This window comes from Anarhichas minor, unplaced genomic scaffold, assembly GCF_050575085.1.
Source record: "Anarhichas minor isolate MPS153535 unplaced genomic scaffold, ASM5057508v1 ptg000003l, whole genome shotgun sequence".
NCBI lineage: Eukaryota > Metazoa > Chordata > Actinopteri > Perciformes > Anarhichadidae > Anarhichas > Anarhichas minor.
This window is the reverse complement of record NW_027466449.1, coordinates 1,326,434-1,341,547: the sequence shown is the minus strand read 5'-3', so window position 1 is coordinate 1,341,547 and position 15,114 is coordinate 1,326,434. Positions and strand designations below refer to the sequence as shown.

At 40.8% G+C, this 15,114-nt stretch overlaps 2 protein-coding genes and 1 long non-coding RNA gene across 3 annotated transcripts; 2 read left to right on the top strand and 1 right to left on the bottom strand.

Annotated features, from left to right (window-relative positions):
- The first annotated feature begins 2,491 nt into the window (after window positions 1-2,491).
- Window positions 2,492-6,821, top strand: mad2l2 (mitotic arrest deficient 2 like 2). Its single transcript, XM_076092993.1, has 8 exons — window positions 2,492-2,850; window positions 3,969-4,087; window positions 4,195-4,266; window positions 4,361-4,461; window positions 4,584-4,678; window positions 5,214-5,287; window positions 5,614-5,706; window positions 5,903-6,821. The coding sequence occupies exons 1-8, from the start codon at window positions 2,811-2,813 to the stop codon at window positions 5,939-5,941; spliced, it is 633 nt and encodes a 210-aa protein (XP_075949108.1). The 5' UTR covers window positions 2,492-2,810; the 3' UTR covers window positions 5,942-6,821.
- On the bottom strand, window positions 5,128-13,739 carry LOC142951468 (uncharacterized). The gene is made up of 3 exons (XR_012954575.1): window positions 8,136-13,739; window positions 7,614-7,785; window positions 5,128-5,741 (listed from the first exon to the last, which is right to left on the bottom strand). It is a non-coding gene; the product is annotated as an uncharacterized LOC142951468 (long non-coding RNA).
- On the top strand, window positions 9,285-12,068 carry tmem82 (transmembrane protein 82). The gene is made up of 6 exons (XM_076093005.1): window positions 9,285-9,829; window positions 9,934-10,006; window positions 10,141-10,333; window positions 10,528-10,942; window positions 11,204-11,391; window positions 11,855-12,068. Exons 1-6 carry the CDS (start codon window positions 9,739-9,741, stop codon window positions 11,933-11,935), a joined length of 1,041 nt encoding a protein of 346 aa, XP_075949120.1. The 5' UTR covers window positions 9,285-9,738; the 3' UTR covers window positions 11,936-12,068.
- Window positions 13,740-15,114: the final 1,375 nt, after the last annotated feature.

Below are 15,114 nucleotides of genomic sequence, written 5' to 3'. Positions count from 1 at the left end.
TCAGTATATAATGTGATATTTAACACTGAACAATGAAAATAAACTTGAGTTTTAAATGAACTTTCAAGCTCTTTCCTCCATTATGGTATACGAATAAATAATATTGACAGCAATGATCTTGAAAAAATGAATTATGAGTGAATCAGGATTTGTAGATAAAGGACACAGTGTTGTTTACTTTTCATCGAACATGTTAGGCCTGATTAAAAGTGTTTCAGCTGTACGGTCAAATAAAGGCAAAAAAACAACCCAAAAAAATCTTTGAAAAAAAATAAAAGTCATTCAAAGCAAAGGTATAAGGAGCTTTACATAATAATCATGATTAAAACATAATTATATATTTAAAAAAGTTCAGGAAATTAAAAGTATACAAAAAAACTACTCAAAAATAGAGTGAAATCAACAAACAAAATGGATAAGACACTATAGAGCAGGAAACCAATAAAACATGCAGTTAATGTAAATAAAAGGTGTATTTAAGAGGTTTTGAGGAATGATTTAAAATACTCAGCAAACCTCAGATCTTCAAGCAGGGAGCTCCAGAGCTGAGAGGCCCTGACAGCTGAGACCCTGGTCGACTGTGGTCTCGATCCAGGATTTAGGAGCAGCCAGAGAGTCCTGCCTCTGAGGCAACAGTGTGTTAGTATGTAGAGGAGCAGCAATTCCCATTAGATGTTCAGAAAAATATAAAAATCAATCAACCCTAAAACTGACAATCAAAAAAGCAAGATATGAGTAATGTGATCTTGTCTCTTTGAATTTGTAAAAAAAGGACTTCTCTATTTATTTATGTAGTCAGTTAGAAACTTCATTTAAACCTTACAATGCCTCCACATCTTTCCTGAATTATTGGTATGTTTCAACATTTGAAGCCAGCAGAGGACTGTAGGTTGTTAATGCTTAGTTTGCTGGCTCAACTCTGTCTGTAGCTGTACTTTTAATTGGTGCTTAATGTGTTTCAACTCTGAAAGATGTGAAGAGACTCATTTTCAAAGCCATGGGTTTCATTGTTTGATGACGTCGGACAACAAGAAGGCTTGTCCACGTTCCGTTGTACATGAAGTTGCTGGAGCACAACCATTGAGAGCTGTTGAATGATTGTGCCACAAACACCGAACACCTCCGTTCTTATTATGGAAAGCTGAGTCATTAAAATGTAAATCTGCAGGGCACTGTTATTTTGCATTAAATTACATGAGACAGGTTTTCCCAGTTCTTTATTCATCCAGTCTTTAAGTGTTACCACCTATAATTATATGTTCACTATAAAGATGTTGCTCTGAGCTTGTTGCCTCCTGTCCCTCATAACTGCACACAAGGCTGGATTTACCTTTTATGCCTGGGATAGCCTACATTACCTTCAACTAAGATCACATTTAGGTTTCTTTGTTGCTCATTACATTTCTTAAACACCTCGTCTTCCAGGTGTGTGTGATTTTATTTGGACGGTGGAATCGCAAGATTTCCGCTAATTGTATTCCACTATGTTCGACCTTTGCTGCGTGGTTGAAGTCGTCTTGTATTCCGAAAGTTTAGCAAAACAATCGATGGATTTCCTTGGCATATTTCTTTTATTATTTCTGATGAGTGTCACACCAAACACGCCGCATTAAGTCAACAGACACTGTGCGCTAATTTGCCGAGCCGCACGTAAATTGTTGACTGATGCGCTGGCCCGCTTTTACAAATAAGTAATATACAGTCTGCTCTACAGTGTGTAATTCGTGAGTATTTTGACAGTGAGAAGCTTATTCTGTTGGCTATGTATTTCAGCACAATGTACTTGAAATCAAACTAAGACTGCAGTTAGTGCTGCCAAGTCTCCTACTAGTGTGCGTCCAGGCTTCTCTTCCAAATGTGTTGCTAACTAACTAAATCCATCAGGCGTCTGATATTCCAATCTGTGTTAATCATTGTCAGTCTGATAATCACATCAAGTTGGAGCATTTTAGTTATGTTCTACTTTTGCTGCTGTTTTTCTGCCTCAAGAAGCAATCTTTTTTTGTGATGTGTTGTGCTCATACTTAGGCATCTGTTTTGAATGTGACCATATGGGTTGTCTTATTTTTGAACTAAAAACTAATTTAAATACACGCATGGTGCTGCTGAATCCAAAACAAGCTTAAACCATGAGGAAACTATTAGTTGGATTAGGAAACAAATTGAATACCGTATTCCCGTTTAAATACAACGAAATAACATATAAAGAAAAAAAGTAATTCTTGATATGTAGTGGTGAAGAGTTTAACATCTGACTTTAAATGCTGTGCTGTAATTAAACATTCAATGTGCACTTCAGCAGCAGCCGACATGTCGTATCCTGTTTCTAGCTTTTCACAAATATGTCCATAGGCGAAGGCGTAGTTTGCGTTAACTGTTCAAACAGGTTAAAACAACCCACCAAGAAAGTAAACCCAGACGTGTATGACAAAGCAACGTAATCACCAGTCGACGGTAGGAAACTTGTAAACAAATAGTGACGTCAATAAAATGCGCTGCCAAGCTTTGAATACGGCTTGGTAAACGGAGGAAAAGCCGCGGTTTCGGGCTGTGGAATTAATTATGTCCTCAGGACGTTTTGAGGCATGCCTCTGCATTTTTAATATTTTTCCGTAGTTCTTTGTGAAAAGTGACATTCTACTCCTCCCCTCCCATCGGTTGTCATCGTCAATCCGAGCGGCGACAAAAGAAGGATATCAACTAACGACAGCCTCGAGAGAATGAACGCTTGACGGACAACCGCGTTGCTAACGTTAGCTAGCTATACAATTAGCTATTCGTTTCACTTGACAGTTTTTGAGATCGGAAACATGACAACTTTAACCAGGCAAGATCTCAATTTCGGACAAGGTGAGTCAACCACACAAACCAACGGCACGACACAGCCAGTCATCCGTCCTTAGTAGTTTATAGCCCCAATTCTGTTAAACGTTGCTTTGACAAAATTCAGTTGATAAATATTTGGCAATTAAATCTGATTTAGACAAACTGAATTCTGGGTACATGCTGTCCTATTACAGGTACACGCTGTCCTATTACAGGTACACGCTGTCCTATTACAGGTACACGCTGTCCTATTACAGGTACACGCTGTCGTATTATAGGTACATGCTGTCCTATTACAGGTACACGCTGTCCTATTACAGGTACACGCTGTCCTATTACAGGTACACGCTGTCCTATTACAGGTATACGCTGTCCTATTACAGGTACATGCTGTCCTATTACAGGTACACGCTGTCCTATTACAGGTACACGCTGTCCTATTACAGGTACACGCTGTCGTATTACAGGTACACGCTGTCCTATTACAGGTACACGCTGTCCTATTACAGGTACACGCTGTCCTATTACAGGTACACGCTGTCCTATTACAGGTACACGCTGTCCTATTACAGGTACACGCTGTCCTATTACAGGTACACGCTGTCGTATTACAGGTACACGCTGTCCTATTACAGGTACACGCTGTCCTATTACAGGTACACGCTGTCCTATTACAGGTACACGCTGTCCTATTCGGCATAACATAATACATAACTACTCATTATTTGAATCGTTTCTGTCATATGCATTGAATGTGTTGTAACTCTGTTATGGTGTTCATTCTGTACACATGACATCTATTGCCCTTCTGTGCATCCTGATAGAGGGATCCCTCCTCTGTTGCTCTCTCCAAGGTTTCTCCCTTTTTTAAAAATCCCTGTTAAAGGTGTTTTTTGGGCGAGTTTTTCCTGTACAGATGTGAGGGTCCTGGTACAGATGATGTCGTATGTTTACCGACTTTAAAGCCCTCTGAGGCAAATTTATTATTTTGGTCTATACAAAATATATTGAATTGAATAACGGCAGTTTATTTCTGTAGGTTCTTCCTTACTTGACGTCGCCCTGTGTTGCTTGTTTGTCTTTGTAGAAGACCAAATGAAATGCATGGAGATGTAATTAACCCGTTGACTCCTCTTCTCCAGTGGTTGCTGACATCCTGTGTGAGTTCCTGGAGGTCGCTATTCACCTCATCCTGTATGTCCGTGAAGTTTATCCCTCGGGAATATTTCAGAAGAGAAAGAAATACAATGTACCCGTGCAGGTACAGATGAATAGATGTGTAACTATTACATGCTCACACTGTTAGGTAGGCTCACCTATTCGTATCTCAAATATTTGGTCTTCAGTGTTTGGTGTGTTGATTTCCAGATGTCATGTCACCCAGAGCTGAATCAATATATCCAAGATACACTTCATTGTGTAAAGCCCCTCATTGAGAAGGTAAGTCATGACCTGATACTGACGTATATTTAAGAAACGTGACCATCTCTCATGTACGCGTACGCACTTCTGAAGTCTTTCATTTCCTCCCCAGAATGACGCAGAGAAGGTTGCCGTGGTCATCATGGACAAAGAGCATCATCCAGTAGAAAGATTTGTGTTTGAGATTTCCCAACCTCCACTACTGTCCATCAGGTTTTCCTCTCCTTCTTTTGTTTTTTGAATATATTAGTAGTGAGTATAAACGACGTGCTTATTTTGTCATACATTTCCAGGCTGATCACGGTCACTAACTACCTGTGGTTTTGTTGTTACAGCTCCGACACATTACTGTCACACGTGGAGCAGCTGCTGAGGGCGTTCATCCTGAAGATCAGTGTGTGTGATGCTGTTTTAAATAATAACCCACCAGGTAACGCCACTGAGGATCACACGAAGAGATGCACATGACAGACACACTCAAATGTGATTGTGAAAAATCATTTGCTCTGATTCCCTGGCATGATTCAGCCCAATATCCAGTATTGGCAGCTAAAGAAATTAGTCTCTCGACCAGTGGTTCCAAAAATCTTTTCTTTAGGACTAACTTCCTTTACAAACCTTTATATAACTTTCAACTTCATCTACAGAAAGTTATGTCACCAGATCGACTAAATAAATGAAATCCCGGCAAAGAAAAGAAGGCAGGATTTGTGAGTTACCTGAGGGGAAAAATAAGTCTGTGAGGTGTTGTTCAGGGTATTACATTCTCAGACACAGCCCTACAGTAGCAATAGCCCGACTGAAAATACACCAGTCTTATTGGACAAGCATGCAAGGAAACAAGTCAAGGGACTAGAGAATCAAATATGTAATGACTTTTAATCGCTTTTAATGATGCATAAATTACAGTCAGGTAGGAATGAGTACAAATCATAGACTTATTTGTGGCTTGTTGTGTGTCACAGGGTGTTCATTTACAGTACTGGTACATACTAGAGATGCTGCTACACGCAACATGGAGAAGGTTCAAGTGATCAAGGTGAGGTTGTAAAACATCGCAAACCCACAGATTAACACATGATATGAAAACAGATCAGCCTGTTTGCTTCTTGGTAGTATTGCAATCAGTTCTAATACTATGTAGACACTGAATAATGACATCTGTTGGGTCACATTTGTAAGTAAGATTTATTTATAAAGCGACAGACATAAGTCACAAAGTGCTTAACAGGGGCAGAATTGGAGACATAAAAAACACAATGTGACCATATAAGAGCCAATAATTTACATACACACAGAAAGAACAAAATTAAAACATGGTTTAAAAGCAAATTTAAAACATGGTTTGTGCATTTCCCTCTCCAGGATTTTCCATGGATAGTTGCCGACGAGCAGGAGGTCCACATGCAGGAGCCAAGACTCATCCCACTGAAGACCATGACGTCTGACATAGTGAAAGTGAGCAGAAACATCGCACCCATCGATCCGTTTCTCTGCTCAAAGACAAACACATATATATAAGCATGCGATAGTGGTAATCTGCTAAACCTCACCTAAAGCAAAATCATTACGTCATGTAATCAATCTCCATGACGTCATGTTGAAATTCCCCCATTTGCTCTTACTGATTATGATTGTTTTCTGTCTTTAACAGATGCAGCTCTACGTGGAAGAGAGAGCCCAGAAGACGTAGGCCCCGGGATGATGTTGAATCATCAGCAAAGTATACAACACAGTCAATCAGAGCTGCCTGGAACCACCTGGGTTTTGTTGAACACATGGGATCATCAAGAAAGAGATGTGGAGTGTGTGGGTGAGATGTGCGCAATATGCTGCAGCTAGCATTGAGGGTTGGACAGATGCGACACACAGACATTTCATGAAGAATCACATCTGGCCCAGATCGTTTGCTCTCCGCCTGTGATTCGATCGCATGCCATACAAATACGCATGAATACGGTTGTCATTTTATTGCCATGTATTGTGTTTGATTGCTTTAGTTTCCATGCAGATCTTTAGTACAACAGTATGATCCAAATGTAGCTGTTGCACCATGACAATAAAATTCCAGAGGAAATTGAGTAGACCAGTGTATCAGATATCAACTTAAATACCTACCACATCTACAAACCACCCTTAAATGGGTTGTGTGTTCACTGTCAAACATTGTTTCTCTTTGTGGGGAAGCTGTTTTGCTAGAGGTTGTCTTTTCATATCCACACTGAGGTCAGAGGTTTTTTTTTTTGTCCCACTATAATGTCCCACTGAGTCATAGCAGGTCTTTCATGGTGTCTACAGTATTAGCGGTCAGGGATGCAGTGTGAGAGTTTTGGGTGGGCTCCTATGAAATCAAAGGGGTTGTTTGTGTGTTTTCCCATACAACCAGTGGTATTGTTCGCCTCCATTCTTATGTGATGAATTCAAAGTTTTTTTGTTTTTTTTATGTTACTGCTGAAAACTACGTGAAAAGAAAAAATAAATTGTAATAAAAAAATTAAAAAAAAGATTTTTAAAGTACCACCACTATAAATCTCTGTGTTAGTGTGTATTAAAGCAAACACTTTGTAGAATGACTCTTGGTGATTATCCAATTATTCTATATGGAATAACCCTTAATGCAGATGTTTTAAAGTCTTCAACACCAGCACCACACACACACACTAATAGTTTCAGACTGCCTTTCCTGATGTCAGATTGGCCTGATATCGCTGATTTAGTTACTACATGCAAACAAAAACAGCAATCCATGTCCAGAATGTTACATTTAAGACAAAATCTCTAGGCTTCCAAATAACTGCGTTATGTTAAAAGTTCAGTCATTAGACGAGAGCTAATGTTTTCACAGTTCTCTCAAATTCGTCGGAGCACATCGAGCTGCCTTACAGTGATCCTACAAGGTCACAGACGCTGTATTATCTGATCACTCCTCTACATTGCCGTGACATTTATTAAGCAGACATTTTGCAGGTTCCATCATAGTTTGATAAAGTTGCTTGGTGGACTCTGAGGCTGCTCAGGCACAGCTGAAGTTGAGTTGTTTAGAAGTAAGCAGAATATAATGTTTGAGTCAAATCAGGCTCAGAGCTCTCGCTAGTCAACCAGTGTAGTTTTGATGTTTAGAGTCTGGCCCAGTGACGGCCGTCTTTGGCTATCTAACCTGAGGAGTCTGTCCTCGATATGCAACTCCCTCCACAGGCATCACAAGCTTATAAAGGTTGTTTTAAAAGCCAATTCTACATGAAATTAACTTTTTTTTTTCAACCCCATTCAAACTTATACATTAGTTGAGTCCATTCATGTCCCAGTATATGGTTTTATCTCATCCACATCTTCCTACGTCTCTATAGGTTTGTTCTTTGTCTCACCTCATCACAGCAGGCTGCGTTGCCTCTACGTTCATGTTGATGTTGTCCTCGTTCCAGCGATCATATTGCACGCTGCCGGCACTGTTGGAGTCCATGAGGGAAGTCCTTCCTCTCCTCAGAGGTTTATCTGCTGCCTGGAATCAACCGGTCACTCAACGCGTCACTGCTCGGCCTGGACACACAAACTGCTGTGACACAATGAAGATGAAGACAACACTACAGCATCTTGACTACAGTAACTACAAAGGAGAAACAGCAGAGTTGAGTATGGTATCAATGTAGTCATTTTAAAAATTAAAAAAACCTTAGTAATCTACTTTTAATACATCATAATGGCCTTAAAGTCTGGAATAAATCATGTCAATAAAGTAGTGTTTCAGATAATCAGACTGAAAAGCAGTGATTTGATGATTGTCACCCAAAAAAGAAATCACTTTACATCCCCACATTCATAATCATTGAACATAATTAGTGCTCATGAGTGTTAAACACTTAACCTGCCAAGAATACTTTGCTGCTCACTTTTAAAGGCACGACTGAGACTGAGGGGGCCTGCTGCTTGGTATGAGACCTCGGTCGTATAGTTCACTGGTTGACTGAGTTCAACCTGTCATAAGTCCATTGGTTCCACTCCAGCGTTTCTGCTTATATGATTCCTTCCCATAGTGATAAAGGGCAATGTATGCTCTGTGGGGTTTGCTTGTCTCTAGTTTCATCAGACCCTGTGTCGATAATGGACCACAAAGCAAAAACACTTAGTGCTGTCGATTGTCACGATACTCCCTCCCCTGTATGAAAATGTGAATTGGTTGAATATAATAATATCACTTTGTTGTTTCATAGATTTTCTCTTAGCAATGTATTAAGCCCAGTGACCTTAAAATGTCTCATACGGCACCTTGTGGTTTCTGTATGCGTTGACAGTGCAACAAACACTTTAGAGTTAACATGCATTTGCAAAAGGAGATGGAGAAGTAAATACAATTATTTCCAGGAACACTCATGTTGGCTCTGTGATATGCATTGGATATAATTGTTATACAGCATTTGTATCATCTGTTAACAAGCGGCTCCAGAGCCTAGAGCTTTACAGGCATCAGTGGATCCTAAAGCAGTTAGAGGAAGACTGTAGACAGGGCTTGTGTTGTTTTTGCTGCCCATTGGTCACTGCTGCCCCCTCATGGACAGGCATCAAGCTTATGACTTTGCTCTAAAACACCTGCTACACCTCTTCTAATATACCTGAAATATGAGCCCATGTATCTTTAGATTGTTTTTACTGTTATAATGTAATATTTTAAACACATTCACATTTTGCATATAGTATCAGGCAATGCACAATAATTCTAAGTAACATGGGTTTTCTTGGTACTCCTATTATAAGACATTTGTTTGACTTGTTGCATATATTGTACCTAAATATATCGTTTGACCTAAAACTATATGTGAGTTCCATTTCATCAAAAGATGAGCGTACTTTATTTTTTTTGTAAATTGACCATCATAAGCCCTTTCCATATTTCACTCCAAAGACTTTTACACTTTGCTTTAAATATTTTTAAACTTAATACACTTGATATGTTTAGTCATTATTTAACATTGTATTGCTATTTGTTCATAATGTAGCTCTACTGGCCTATTGCATGTCTATCTGTCCTGGAAGAGGGATCCTTCAAGTATCAGAGCTTTCTCCCCGTTCCTCCTGTTTTGTGTTAATAAAGCCTTCTGTGATAAAAAAAAAAATCTATGACATGAGCAATGATTAAATTCTAGCTTGCAGACAACTTGAGAGTGCAACTAGCACCTGCCGTCCTCTGTGTGAAGCGTTTCCCAAAGCGCAATAACCTCCACTATCTCTTTATGACTCAGGCGGCACGAGGGCCTCTGCGCCACCCACACCCCTGGCGACCTTTGGTACGAGGCACCGCACAGGCTCCTGCGTGAGCAAAGCTCAACGCTGAGGCAACAGAAATAAACAGTAGAGTTGAGCTGATACTCCACATATTTGTAACCACATTTGGAATATCCACAAATCATGGTTCCTTAGTGTGTGATTGCTAAAATCACATTTACATCCATGCCGTTTTCTAAAAACCTGTGATATTTAAAAGTCAGAGGCAGCACGATGTTCTCCTTTATTACATCGTTTATTCCGACTTCCTACTTTCCAGAGTGGTTGACTCTCGATACAAATCCGGTGAATAGTTTCCTTCAAGGTGAGCTCCTCGTTTTCTCTCACGTCCACGTTGCTACAGTCTGTTTCTAAACTGTTTTGGTTGGAGTGTGTCATTGGCTGAACATTCAGTTTTGTGACCTGCAGGACTGGTCGGTGCTTGTGGGATCTTGGTGCTGTGCTCCCTGATAAGACTGCACTTATTTCTAGAAGAAGAGAGGTGAGGAAATTACCCTATAATAGGCCAGTTTGTCAAAGTTGTTCTCCATTCTCATCAAAATACTTCATCAGCGCTGGTGCAGAGACATTTTACTTTAATGTTTCTTTCTTGATTTGTTTCCCCACAACCCACAGTTGGAGTGATAAAGATAGCACATCAGGCCAGAGGACACCCAGTCATCAAAGCAGAGCGAACACTGGACTTGTTGGGACGCTCCAGTTCTTCTTCGTGACTGGGACGCTGGCTGTGGTGGGCTCCCGCGTTGCCTCCCTGGTGGTGCTAGAGTTTTGTCTGCGAGCCGTCTCTGGATTGGTTACAGCGGGACCAGTAAGGAAACCATTCATGTGATGAAAAATATGCCTGATACTCCAAATATATCACCCTATTTGCTCAATTAACTCAGTTAAATTCTGGAATTTCTCACATCATAATGACTCGTGACATCTATTATAACAATCAACCCATCATCTGTTTGGATTCGTCCATCGGTTCTTGTTCATAATGCTCCTTTATTCCCTCAGGAGTCGAAGAAATTTGTGCAGCAGCTGCTGGTTCAAAGCCAGTTCTCCCTCGGCTGTGCCTTAAGTTGCAGCTTGCACTTTCTCCACGAGGGGGCGTCCCAGCGCTGGCTATGCCTGCTCCTGGCCGCAGCGCTCAGCTGGTTCCTGGCGAGGCAGGCCGCGCTGCTGCTGCACCACGTCCTGTGTCTGTACAGGCTCCACAGCTCTCAGCGCTACTGCGGCACTTGCATCAGCCTCCTCACGTCGGGCCGCTGCCTGCTGCCCATGCTGTGCAGGACGATGGTCATTACGTTCTCCGTGGCGGTGGTGGCCGCCATATCAATCATCAATCAACACTTCCTCTCTGCAACGGAGGCCCTCAGGTTTTGGACACCACTGACTATCTGCTACACACTGTTGGTTGTGTACATGCAGGGTGAGATAACATGTAAAAAAAGAGATTATGGTGCAACACTCATGAGACACTGATCAATCTGGCCCCAGAGTTATAGTAGGGACCCCTTCTCAAGAAAACCATCATTAATTCATCAGTTGGACACGTCTGTCTCTCTGGATTGTCTGACCACTATTGCATCCATCTTTAATTTGAGCATCATGATGTTTGATAGATCTGTACTAAACTGTATATATGTACACCAAATATTCCCCTTATAATACTGCGTGTCTTGTTCTGCAGAGGAGCAGCACCGCATGCCCGGCAGCCAGGCGGTCCTGAACACAGTGGTGGTGCGACTCGGTGGTTTAATGGTCCTGATGCTGACTGTTGGTCGTTGGGCCGACGTGCTCCACATCCTAATGTGTTTCCTGGGTGAGGCCAGCTGTCTAATCCCCACTAAGGATCTGCTAGATGCTGCATTACCACAGGTCAGTGATTCTCCCTGGAAGCGGCACACGGGGCCGAAAGCACTTTCCGTCCACCGGGACCCCAAAACTGGGGCAGAATATCAATGTGTTCGCTAGACTGGGTCCCAAGATGAGAATGAACTTCTCAAAACTTGTGTCCCAGGTGGAGAAGGTACAAGATCCCCAAGACAGATTCAGGTCAAAGTAGTATCTGACTCAGAATACTGAGCCTACTTTTCCTTTCACTGAGCTGTAGCCTGGTTAAAAAGTTTTGCACCTGTAAATTTGCTTTAAAACGGTGGGTTGAATATATCCAGCATATCAATAGGTTGATAAAATAGGTGTTAGGATTAACCTTAAAGACAACAATATACGATTGGAGCCAAGTTGAAACCCCACACAAATGTTCAATATAATATTGTTGATACTAATATAATGTATAATATTTTGGGTGAGTAATGATGGTTTATCTGTCATACTACAGGAGGAAGAGGATTACGCACGCTACACGAAAAGAGAGCATCAACGAAGACCACAGACACAAGAGAAGGAGCATCGGACATAGACACTCTGGGATTTCAACATCTCGTGGCACCTCCTTTTAATGACACTAATACGCCCTATTAGGGCCACACCAACAAGGAATACTTTCGTATTTAGAATGTAATATTTTTTCATTAAAAAGTCCAAGGAGCATATCACAGCAACTCCGAAATGAAATATCTTTAAAAAAGGTTATAGTTGTATGATCCACGGAATACTGCTTCATCTTCTTGTCTGTTATTCTCTCATGAATCTGATTTTCTTGGTGATGGACAGCTCATTAACACTGACGCAGGTGACAAACCTTCTGGATGTCATTCTAGGAGTCTGTGTTACATCTGGGATAAATCAATGCTGTACTCTTTGGGAGATGTTGGCCAGTTACTCCTCATTGTTCCAGGCTACTGATAGATGACAGTCAAAATGAGACAGTCTTGTATTTGGGTATGTTCTGTCACTATATTCAAGCCTTGCTGTCGAGCAACCGGCCGATTCTTATTATCCCACTAATTGGTGTGATCAAAGGAGGATCAAGAATGTGTTGCATTACCTTTAAAACAATAGAAGTACCATGTTCTCTTCACGTTTTAAAGAGCCTACCGTTACCACACAAAGACAGTGGACACAAATAAATGTAAAAGACATATTATGTAGGCTACATTACACACATTGTGAATTTCACAGCGGGTTAATTCCATGAGACCGTCACACACGGTTCACGTCTAGGTTTTATTTTTTTTTTTTACAGTAAAACAAATACGTGTTAGTTTGAACACAATGCGAACACTAAAAACACGTTTATCAAAGACGCCACAGCTCGCAATCTTCCCCTGCTATGCGGGCACCGAAAGCTGGAAACGTGAAGAAATGCAGACATTAACGCCATTCCAAACACCTTAGGCAACGGGTGAGTTTATTTTAATTACATTGTATTACAGTTAGCTCAATCTCAACACACCCTACGGGCCCTAACAAAAAAAAGGCTGTCATTACACTTTCGACTCGTCTCACCCGTGGCTGTGTACTTAAAAAAAAAAGGGAAAGGCAAAATGGCTGACGACAACATTAGTGCTGTAAAGTCACACAAAATGGCGTTAGACAAAGAAAAGGATAGGTTACTTGGTTTTCCTCTGAAATTAACTACCTCTAAACACCTGCGGACAAGACCGAGTCGCCGTCAACAACTCGCATTAGTGGACGTTCTTTTCATACACTTCGCTTTATAGCACATTTTAAAGAGATGTTTGTAGCTCTTGTTATCGCCATTTTCAACCAAGTCTTTGCTACATTGTCTCAATAACACTGAAGCCTGGCTTCGTTGTGACCATTTATAAGCACCCACGTCTCATTACATCCTCATTTTGACGCCGGTGTATGCCCAATAGATGTGTCTTTATTGAGAGCTGTGGACTGACAGGAACATATTCCAAGAGATGGCTTTTGTTTTATCAGTCCCCGTCATTCCTTGTCAAAAAAAACAGACGTGTGAAATTACAGTGGGCACATTAGCCTGACGGTCCGGTTCCCAAGATAATCCAGGTCTGAGAATCACTGAAGCGGAAATTTAGTTTTGGTGTCTAGTCGATCCACCAAAATAGTAAATTGTACTCCCATAGGTTTATTAGATTTTTAACTGAATACAGTTCCACACCAGGACGAGTTGAGTAGACACAGGGAGGACGTTCTCCACGAGCACCCGAATACGGTGCAAATGCCCATTTGAAATGACTGTGTGGTTGTTGTTCAGCTCCTCGGTAGATTTCCAGACGTTTCTGTTCTCATCTGATAGGCACGCTGCACGCATGCGCGGAACGGTTGTGCGTGTCCCTTGTTACCGCATTTTCACGCAAGCGCACTTCTGCCTTTCCATGTGCGTGCTTAATATAGTAACAGAAGCAGAATAATGCCGTAGTGTAGTAACAGAGCTTCTCTTGAACACACTTCAATTCAACAATCGTTTCTATGTTACATTCAGCTGGTATGTGCAGAAATGCACTAAGAAGTAAATCAACTGAAACTCAGGTCACCATTTTATTCAGATGTAGATCCCACAGATTATAGGTTTATAACGTTTAAAATAATAAAAAAAAAGAAGCTACACAAGCATGTATCATAAAAACAGAGATCGTCTTTCAAGGAAAGACATTAAAAAAAAAACAGTGCCGCTTTTATTTACCCATCATTAATGTTTATCACCACTGGTCTTTTGTACCTTTGGACATGGACCTGATTCCTCATGTTACTGATTAGCTTAAAACAGACCTCAGACCAGGTTTTTGACTTAAGTGCCATCACACCATTTTGTAGCCCGCTACTGGCAGTAAAGTAGTAAATTAGTGAAAGCATTATTTGTCCCTATGGACTGCAGGTGCTACAAGCAAAAGGCAGACAAGGGAATCAGACCAGTTACAAACCTCATTATTATAAAGTCACGTGCTTATGGATACATGTTGTTGTCGTCTCATGCCTGTTACATTCCTCTCTTGCCCAATTCTGTGTTGAACTGTGGCAGGTTTTTGGTTTGTGTATTGTTTACCGTGCCATCATGTCAGCCAGCAAACACTTCTAAAGCGTGATCGTTTCATTTGCGGTACTTGTTTTTATCAGTGACACTAGCAGCTTTAACAATGCACTGCTCAATACTATTAAGGGGTTTCTTCTTCTGAAATAGATCAAGTCAACTCAAAGACACGTTAAAGGCATTTTGGTTTGACTGAATGCTTTGTTTTTGCCACACATGTCAATCCCACAGCTGTCAAACCGTCCTATTTTTTGAGAATATCTTTTAAATGATGTCTGATGCTTTATTTTGGTTGGATTAATGGAAAAGCCTTACTCTTTATTTTCACTGATGTGCTCAGCAGTTCCATGTTTAATGGATGAATCAGTTTTGGTGATAAACAAGTCACTGATTTCTTTCTCCAAAAAAATCAGGCCGCGTATTTCGGGCTTTTGAGCTAATAAGTCTTTGCAGACGGTGGGTTTGTTATTGACAGGTGACAAACTAAATGAAAAGAATATCTCAGTAACACTTGGCATAGATTTCCCAAGTCTCCTAACATTAGTTTCCCCTTAGTTTGTTTGAACTATATATATTTCCTGTTACATCTATGGGCCAAAAAGAGCAATTATTGAGAAAAAAATCTCTTAAATTAAACATAGAAATAACGTTTCTATACCGTAATCTCTTCTGTTGACAGA